Source organism: Carassius carassius, chromosome 28, assembly GCF_963082965.1.
Source record: "Carassius carassius chromosome 28, fCarCar2.1, whole genome shotgun sequence".
In the NCBI taxonomy this organism is placed as follows: domain Eukaryota; kingdom Metazoa; phylum Chordata; class Actinopteri; order Cypriniformes; family Cyprinidae; genus Carassius; species Carassius carassius.
Genome location: NC_081782.1, coordinates 646,344 through 656,343, shown reverse-complemented (window position 1 = coordinate 656,343; position 10,000 = coordinate 646,344). Strand labels below are relative to the sequence as shown.

The window sequence follows — 10,000 nt, the reverse complement described above, 5'->3', positions numbered from 1 at the left end:
CGATGAAGGCAATGAACAGATCTTTATTCTGTTCTCTAGCCTTCTCCTGCAATTGATGTAGAACAAAGATCATGTCGGAGGTGGACCGATCCTTTCTGAAGCTGCACTGTGACTCAGGAAGGATTCCAGCCTTGTGGAACAGCTTTTTGTGCCCATATTATCTGGATAAGTTGTTGGAGATTTTTGGTGAGCAGATACCCGCCTCTGCCTCTGCAGGGATTCCATCAGGACTAGCAGACTTATTGTCCTTGAGATTTCGTACTGCTGCCAGGACTTCTGAGAATCTGGGAGGGTCATCTAGCTCATGCACAGGTGGGAGCTGTGGTAGGCGCTGCAGGACAGTGGGGTCAGTCGGATTGTATTGGTTAAGGAGGGTGTTAAAATGTTCAGCCCAACGCTCAAGAATTTCTTGTTTGTCCTTGTACAGAATTGTGCCGTCTGCAGATCTGATAGGGGTGATTCTGCGGTTTTGTGGTCCATATAGTAATTTTATTGCATCATAAAAAGCTTGAGAGTTGTTGGTGTCCGCATAACCTTGAATTTCATGGGCTTTCCTAAGCCACCAGTCATTCTCCATTATGCGAAGTCGTCGTTGCACCTCAGCACGGATCTTATTCCAGTGTGAGCGTAGAGAGGGAGATTGTGGATTGGAGGGGTGGGCAGAGAGGGCTTTACGCTTTTCCTCCAGGAGGTTGAGTATTTCAAGGGAGCTGTCGTCAAACCAGTCCTGGTGACGTTTAGAGGTGAAACCAATTGTATCGGAAGCGGCTTGTTTTATAGCTGCGCTAAGGTTAGCCCATGCACTTTCAGCTGTATTGCATAGGGGATGAGTGATAGTGGAGGAAAGGTTACTAGCCAAGCAGCGACGGTACGATGCAGTGATGTCAGGATATTTTTAAGCTCGAGTGTTGAGCCGTCTTGAGGGTTGTTGCCTGGCGTGTTGAGGTCGGACCTTTAGGTGTATCTTGGATCTGATCAGCCGATGGTCTGTCCAGCACTCCGCCCCACGCATTGCTCGGGTGATGGAGATTTCATGTAGATCTTGTTGCCGGGTTATAATGTAGTCCAGTAGGTGCCAGTGTTTTGATCTGGGGTGCATCCATGATGCTTTGTATTTATTTTTCATTTGGAAAGATGTGTTGGTTATGACCAGTTTATGCTCAGAGCAGAGGGAGAGGAGTCGCAGGCCATTCCTGTTCATGTTACCTAAACCATGTTTCCCGATTACCCCAGGCCAGAGCATGTTGCTGGTGCCTACTCTGGCATTGAAGTCTCCCAAAAGCATAAGTTTATCAGTGTGAGGAACTTTGTGAAGAGCTCTGTCAAGAGACTCGTAAAAGCCATCTTTGATGCTTTCTTCAGCATCCAGAGTTGGTGCATAAGTGCTTATCAAGGTTGCATAGCGACCCTTCGCAAGGGGAATGCGCCAAGTCATCAGCCGCTCACTGATTCCCACAGGAGACTCTGGGATGTTCTGTAGCAGTCTGCTTTTAATGGCAAAACCTACTCCATATAGACGGCGAGCATCTTCTGGAAGGCCCTTCCAAAAGAAGATGTATCCTTGCCCGACTTCTATTAGCGAGTCCTCTCCTGCGAGTCGGGTCTCACTCAAAGCTGCAATGTCAATGTTGTATTTGTTAAGCTCGCTCGCAACCAGGGCAGTGCGCCTGCGTGGTCGGTCAGTTCCAGTCTGCACATCAAGAAGTGTTCGTACGTTCCATGTAGCCAAAATTAATAGTTTCGATTTATATTTTCGACCGCGTAATGGGATGCCTTGACGACAGTGGTGGGCCGCCCAGGAGTGTAGGGAACAGGCAATGTTTGGGTCACCTTTTCTAGACCCTCCCCCCGATTGGGGGTGAGCAGTGCGGACCCTGAAGAGGGCTGCTCAGTCACACAAGAAGCTACCGAAGGTGGACGCTGTTCCAACCCATCCACACAACGACCATCACGCTTGTGCATGCAGGGCTCATGCTAAAGGCTGCCAGTCTGATCCAAGACCTGCCTCCGTCACATTAACCCTATCGCCGAAGGACTTGTACGGTGAAGTGATAGCATACGCAGAGAGTGGATTAATGTGAAGAGAGAGGTGCGCAAACCCTATCTCCACAGCTTCACTCCAGAATCCAATATCTAGTGGCAGGAGATAAACTCTAGACAACCAGATGGACGGTGGAGTTGCAGGGGGCTGCCAGGTCTCTGTCTGTTGAGCCTGCCTCTCGCGTGTCCCCAACGCGGCCTTGTCTTGAGGAAACGAAATGCTCACGGAAGACTACCCACAGAGCAGTGGAGGCAGCAGTCTTAGTTGATGGCGGACTGTACTCGCCATGTCGAGAATATCATTGGCATAAATTGAGTTTTTGCAACGGATCTAGTGTTGCCACTCAACCAGTCCCTCCATACCTGATAGACCTCCGCTGTTGGTCCACGGCTACTTATTCGTCTGGGGACCACCGCACGGAGCCCCCAGCTTATTTCGTAGCTTACCTTCATATCTGAAGGAATGTCCATTATCCGCCACCGATGGACGTGGTTGGTAGCAGTCAGCTCTGCCCCAACACACACACACACACACACACACACACACACACACACACACACACACACACACACACTCACTCACTCACACGCACACACACACCCTCTCTCACTCACACACACACTCACACATGCACAGCTTCACACACACACACACACACAGACACACACACACACACACACACACTCACTCACTCACACGCACACACACATCCTCTCTCACTCACACACACACTCACACATGCACAGCTTCACACACACACACACACACACACAGACATACACACACACACACACACTCTTTCTATCTCACCCACACACACACACACACACACACTCACTCACACATGCACAGCTTCACACACACACATACACTTTCTCTCACTAACTCACACACACACACACACACACATGCACGGTTATACACACACACACACTCATTGACACATGCAAAGCTGCACACACACACACACACACACACACACACACAGTCTCTCTCTCACACACTCACACACACACACACACACACACACACACACACACAGGCTCTTTCTGCATATTGTCAGTCATGCGTGTCACATGTGTGTTGAGGCTCAGAGGCGTCAGTCTGTAAATCACTAACACTAGAGCTCAGCTCACTCTCATCACTGGAGAGCTGCAGCTGGACTCTGATCCAGAACCCACAGCTGAGTCTCGCAGACACTTAAATACTGTGACCTCAGCACTGCTGCTCCAATCCGGTCCGGTCCAGTCCGGCGGGGCTGCTTTAAGAGCTGAGAGATGTGACAGCTGGACTCACAGAGACTTTCAATCTGCTGCGTAACACACACTCCAGGGGAACCTTGTGCAGGTAAGAAGCATCCAGACGAGCCACATCTGCAGAAGGATGTTCTTCAGTCTTTCATCAGCCCTTTCATCTAACTTAAGGCCATTTCAGTGCATCCTGGAGTTTAGACTGGTCTGGATGTATAATGTGTTGATTAGATGCACAAGCTTTTGCAGTTTTGCAGCATGCATTTCACTGTTCATGCAAACTCAGGTTCTGCTGTGCTGTGGTTTTCTCTCAGATCTGTGTTTTGCTGCACTTTGTTGTTTGTGACACTCCTGCTGAATGATTATGTGCTTGTAGTTTTAGTTTGAGGGGAAAATAACCTCCTTAAATATGTCAAAAATCTAGTTTGGAGACATTTGGGATGAAAATTTTTAAACTAGTGTTCAAAAGTTCGGGATCAGTACATTATTATTATTATTATTGCCAGAAACAGCATTAAATTGATCAAACATGAAAGTTAAGACATTTAGAATGTTTCAAAATGCTGTTGTTTTGAACTTTCTGTTCATCTGTGAATCCAAAGTAAAATGTATCACGATTTCCACAGAAATATTGTGCAGCACAACTGTGTTCAACACTGATAATAATCAGAAATGTTTCTCGAGCAGTAAATCATCATATTATTCTGATTTCTGAAGATCATGTGACACTGGAGACTGGAGGAATGATGCTGAAAATACAGCGGAGCATCACAGAAATAAATTACACTTTAACACAGATTAACACAGAAAACAGATGTTTTAAATTCTAAAAATATATCAGTATTTTTACTGTATATTTGATCAAATGAGTGCAGCAGTGAGCAGAAGAGACTTTAAAATATAAAAAAAATTGTGCCAACCCCAAACCTCGGGAAAAAAAATTCATTTTCTTGTCTATAATCATTAGAAATTATTTTATGTAGAAACAATAGTCTATGATATATGATAGGGACAGTAAACATGTGTATGTGTGTGTGTGTGTGTGTGTGTGTGTCACAGCAGTTAAACTGATGATAGATTTGTGTTTGAAATTCAAAGCCAAACAGGGGGTGAAACTTGGACGGATGAATAGACTGCTGGCTTCATTTCTAAATGACCATCATACTAGTCTATTTTCCACATCTCTCTCTCTCTCTCTCTCTCTCTCTCTCTCCCTCTCTCTCTCTCTCTCTCTCTGATCCAGAGCTCCGATTTTCTCCAGTCTTCCAGCTGTCGTGTTTCTGCTCTGAACGTCTAAGATGGACCGATCCGCACAGGAGCTGTTTCTGAACTTTATGATTGTGTTGATCACAGTTCTGCTCATGTGGTTACTGGTCAAACAATACCAGGATGCATGAGGAGCTCATTCCTCAGCTTCATCATCATCATCATCGTCCTCAGCTGTGAAGATGCTCCAGCACCGGATGATGATGTTTCTGCAGACGGATGGAAGATCTGCCAGACAGGATGGATCGTCTCATGATGCCTTCAAAAGCAGCACAGTTTGTCCGTATGGATTATTGTCATGTGTTAAATGTTAAATGCTTTGATACTCTGGATGTTTAATGTGATAAATTGGGAAACACACTCAAATTAACTGCCAAAAGAGTACCAGCAATGTTGTGAGTGAAGACATTGTTTTATTTGTTTAAATAAAGAACTCTTTGGCCATGCAACGGTGTGTGTTTGTGTGTTACAGCATCTCTAGATCCATGCATCAACTTTACATTAAGATACATAAATACAATTTGCAGTGTTAGCTTCAAACTAAACATTATGCAACAAGATCACAAAAAGGTTATTAGTTAATCTGAATAACTGAATACATTAAATGCTTTCTAATGATGCACTTCAGTATATATTTCAGATTACTATAGATATGTGTGCAAACTTTGCTTTAAATCTCTTTTTTCTCACATAAAGCCTTCAAAAGATTTTTTTTTTAATATAGTGCACAAGCCATACAAAATGACTTTTCTGAAGCAAGACAGGCGTGATTGCTATGAACTATTATTGTATGGAGAGTGCTGAAGAAATGTGTAAAATTTTCTCTTTTTATAGCAAAAGAGAAAAAAATGTGTTTAGAATGACATGAAGAAGGAATTGTTCAGCCAAAAATTAAAATGATCTGAAAAAATGCACTCACGCTCAGTTCATCTGAGATCAGGATGGGTTTGTTTCTTCATCAGGTTTGTAGAAATGTAGCATTGCATCAGTGTCTCATCAATGGATGCTCTGCAGTGAATGGGTGCCGTCAGAATGAGAGCTGATAAAAACATCACAATAATCCACAAGTAATCAGTTAACATCTGGAGAAGACAAAATCTGAGATCAACAATCTCAAAAGTCCTCATGATGTTGTTTGTAGTTGATGAACAGCATAGGAAACATTTTTGTAACCTTAAAATAACGTTAGAATCATGACAAGAAAACTGGACATTTCAATATTTTAGATACATTTCAAAACCTTTCCACATTTTGATATCTTAAATTTGTTACCTGGGAAGATGTTTTTAACTTCAAGCCGTTCTGAGTCCGTAACCCATAATAACACTTCCTTTCAGAGTAAAAGTGTGATCTGAATCAGGAGAGAAATCTGCACAGATCAAGCAGCATTAAACAGCTCTAAACAAATATGTGTCTGGATTTTGATGTGAGAGACAACAGCAGATGCACTTTTTCACTGGAGGAAGTGTTATTATGGATTATGAGTTAAAAACATCTTAAAGCTGGATTTGTTTCATCTTTTGTCTTCTCCAGATGTTCACTGATGGACTGGAGTGCTGTGGATTATTGTGATGTTTTTATCAGACTCTCATTCTGACGGCACCCATTCACTGCAGAGCATCCATTGATGAGACACTGATGCAGTGCTACATTTCTACAAACCTGATGAAGAAACAAACTCATCCTGATCTCAGATGACCTGAGAGCGAGCACATCCTCATTTTTGGGTGAACTATTCCTTTAAATCATGGCTGCAATTTACTTTTCATCACCTCGTTTACAAAAACGAATTAGTGCATCATGGCCTCAATAAAGTTGATGGGTTCACGCTGGATTCCAGGGGCCTCGTTTATAAAGTGTGTGTGTGCTCAGATTTGATCTTAGAGTGTGTGTGTGCTTAAATCCACACTAACGCTCATATTTGTAAAAGCTGGCTTTGATTTGGCAAAGTGCTTTGCCTCCTGTCAGGGTCTGAGATGACGTACGCACGTTTTCTTGTTCGAGTACTGCAGGTTTTTGGAAATGTAAGCTTTTTTTAAAGCTCACTGTTCTAAATTAAAGAATCTGGATGATGACTAGTGATATTTTATATATTAATGACATGAATTAAGAGTTGTTTACAAGGCAGAGAGCTGAAACTATTAAATTTAAGATAATTTTTTTAATTTATGCACATCTTGATGTTTCCATCCAGTGGTTTTTATGCGATATTCCAAAATGCGGATAAAAATAGGTGGATGGAAACATAGCTGCCTCCCATTCCTACTCAGAGGAAATGCACCTGAGGCATGCATATTTAAGAGATGATTTTAAGATCAAATTTAGGATGGTTTGTGCGCAACATTTTATAAATGAGGCCCCAGATGTCTAATTCAGGGTGTTTCTGCGGTTTCTCTTCTCCATGGATCTCTGTAGCGGTTGAAGCTCAGCACTTGACAGTGAAACTCTGTCAGCGCTCGAGGCATCGGCGAAACCTCCTGCCATTCGGACCGTCCGCTGTCGTACACCTGCACCTCATCCGTAATCTCATCGGGAGAATAATCGCCACCCAGGATGTAGATCTTATCCCGCACGCCGATGGCACCCGCATTGAACCCAGCGCATTCGAAGGAGCCTTCACCTTTCCAAACGCAACTGTCCGGACAGAAGCTGTAGACTTTATACGTAGAAAGATCGCACAGATAGAGCGTGTCGTTGATGGACACTGATTTGACAAGCGTTGCGTGGAAGAACTGGCCGAACTCTGCCACTAGTTGGCACCACTGATCTGCAACAGCATCGTAGCGGAAGAAACAGTCGAGCGAAGGATTGAAAGCTTCGGTAATCTCTATCTCGGATCCGAGCGTGTAAATGATGCTTCCGCATGCGCTCACTTCCGGAAAGTAGATTCCTTTGGGAAGAGGGCTGACAGATGTCCAAACGCCACTTAGAGGATCAAAGTATTCAACGTCCAGAATGCTGCAAGCGTTGCGTGTTTTCCCGCCAATTACGTAAATGCGATTTAGAGTGGTGACGGATGCATGTATCGTCCGTGGGTGGTGCATACACAGAGCTGGTGTGAAGCTGTGCGAGACAGGACAGTAGCACCAGACTTCGTCCATCGCATCATGCTGATGCGCAGCGATGTGCAGGCGAATAGTGCGACGACATTCTCCACGGCATCCGCCAATGATGAAGAGTTTTTCTCCGAAGCTGGTGAATGATGATCCGGGCCGGTCTAAAATCTGAGCTGCGTCATTTGGAAGCTCCATCCAGAGATCCGCACCAATGTTGTAGCAGAACGCATGCCGAATCTCTCCGCCATCCTCTGTTTTGTGCACAAAAATATAGCTGGATGTTGTAGAAGGCCGAGCATCGCAAAACAAGCCACTCAATTGATGAACGTCTGCGAGAGCTTGTTTAATCGTGCTAATGCTGCATCCATCTATGCTCAGCAGCCGCTTGGCCTCCTCCAGCGCAGACGGATGCAGATGGTGTAGACGGACCTGCGGAAGCAGCTTTGGCAGAAGGATTTTGCGCAACTGCGGCTCGTGTTGCATCCAGCGGAGCAACGCATGCAGGACACTTTCTTCATCCGGGACATTGAGTGCATCTGAAGACAGGCAGTGCTCCAAGACGCACACCGGCATCTCCAGAAAGTCTGGAGCGGAGGAAAGTGCGTGGAAGTTTTGCGTGACGAAGTCAGTTGCGCGACTCATGAGACGCGAGGAGCCGTAACCCTCAGCGAGCGCTAACAGCTGCAGGCAGTTAGAGAGATCCAGCATTTGGACCAGGAAGTCACTGCAAGCGCGAGAGAGGAAGCCCACCTGAATGAACGAAAGACATGATAAAGCTGTTAACGTAAGTTATTCCATCTCACAGCACAACGTCACATGACTTTTTCAATGCGCATCGAGGAATTTATTCGTTAAATGTGTTTCCATTGTTGTTTTATGCATATTATTATATTATTATTATCTGATGTCAAATACCCATTTTACTTTGTGTGCAGTGCAATAAAAACAACAAAACCTTCCTCTAATGATAACAATAATAATGTGACACATCATGTCTTCTGTCTCACCTGCAGGAAAGACGCCAGTTGAAACAGCATGTCCACATTGTCTTCTCCGATTTCTATTTTACCAGAATACGCAAAATCCAGGAAGATGTGGATGGCCTGCGGCGAGAGGTTACTGAGGGTCACGGTGCCGTCATCACGCTCCCGCATGTCCAGCTCAAACATCGCCCTGTTTTTTAAATTAATACTTTTAATCATCAAGGAAGCATTAAATTGATCAAAAGTGTCAGTAAAGACATTTATATTGTTACAAAATTTTTTTATTTCAAATAAATGCTGGGTTTTTTTTTACTTTCTATTCATCTGTGAATCCTGAAAAATAAAATGCATTACAGTTTACACAAAAATATTGTGCAGCACGAAATGTTTTTTGAGCAGTAAATCATCATATTTTCATGATTTCTGAAGATCATGTGACACTGAAGACTGGAGGAATGATGCTGAAAATACAGCGGAGCATCACAGAAATAAATGACAGATAAACTGTGTTATTCATCTGTTTTTATGTGAAGTGTTCACCTGAAGAAGTCGCTGCATGCGGCGAGAACACAACGGTGACATGGTAGCGTCTCCTCCTGCACACGGATGCTGAAGTCGAACAGAACTCCTCTCTCTCTGAAACCTTGAAGAACACCGAGCACCTGCTGACCGTGTGACTCGGACACCAGGAACACTGACCGCTGCTCCGACACGCCGTTACACAGAGACCCACCGGACACCTCCATCAGCTGGAGAACAACCAGCTTCATTTCACAATGCTCACTGATTCAAAGCAGCACTGTATCAGCAATGGATGCTCTGCAGTGAATGGGTGCCGTCAGAATGAGTCCAAACAGCTGATAAAAACATCCCAATAATCCACAAGTAATAGAGTCTATTGTCCATAATAACACTTCCTCCAGTGAAAAAGTGCATCTGCTGTTGTCTCTCACATCAAAATCCGGACACATATTAGTTTAGAGCTGTTTAAACGCTGCTTGATCTGTGCAGATTTCTCTCCTGATTCAGACCAGAACACTTTTTCACTGGAGGAAGTGTTATTATGGATTATAGACTCTATGTATTTGAGTTAGAAACGTCTTAATGCTGGATGTGTTTCATCTTTTTTCTTCTCCAGATGTTCACTGATGGACTGGAGTGCTGTGGATTATTGTGATGTTTTTATCAGCTCTCATTCTGACGGCACCCATTCACTGCAGAGCATCCACTGATGAGACACTGATGCAGTGCTACATTTCTACAAACCTGATGAAGAAACACACTCATCCTGATCTCTGATGAACTGAGCATGAGCACATTTCCAACACATTTTAACCAATTAACCTTAGACGGAACAACTATTCCAGTAAGATATTGTGCTAACACACAAACCCTAACCATTAA

General features: G+C 44.0%; 2 protein-coding genes across 2 annotated transcripts in view; one reads left to right on the top strand and one right to left on the bottom strand.

Moving 5' to 3' along the window:
- Positions 1-3,212: 3,212 nt before the first annotated feature.
- On the top strand, positions 3,213-5,006 carry LOC132107643 (sarcolipin-like). Its single transcript, XM_059513748.1, has 2 exons — positions 3,213-3,388; positions 4,535-5,006. The coding sequence occupies exon 2, from the start codon at positions 4,590-4,592 to the stop codon at positions 4,686-4,688; it is 99 nt and encodes a 32-aa protein (XP_059369731.1). The 5' UTR covers positions 3,213-3,388; positions 4,535-4,589; the 3' UTR covers positions 4,689-5,006.
- Positions 5,007-6,488: 1,482 nt separating this feature from the next.
- kbtbd3 (kelch repeat and BTB (POZ) domain containing 3) overlaps positions 6,489-10,000 on the bottom strand; it is a 3,872-nt gene continuing 360 nt past the window's right edge. Inside the window, exons 2-4 of the mRNA XM_059513745.1 lie at positions 9,137-9,345; positions 8,621-8,786; positions 6,489-8,363 (exon numbers count right to left, since the gene is read on the bottom strand). Coding sequence (XP_059369728.1) covers positions 6,930-8,363; positions 8,621-8,786; positions 9,137-9,342 — 1,806 coding nt within the window. The 5' untranslated portion in view covers positions 9,343-9,345 and the 3' untranslated portion in view covers positions 6,489-6,929. The remainder of the gene's footprint in view (positions 8,364-8,620; positions 8,787-9,136; positions 9,346-10,000) is intronic.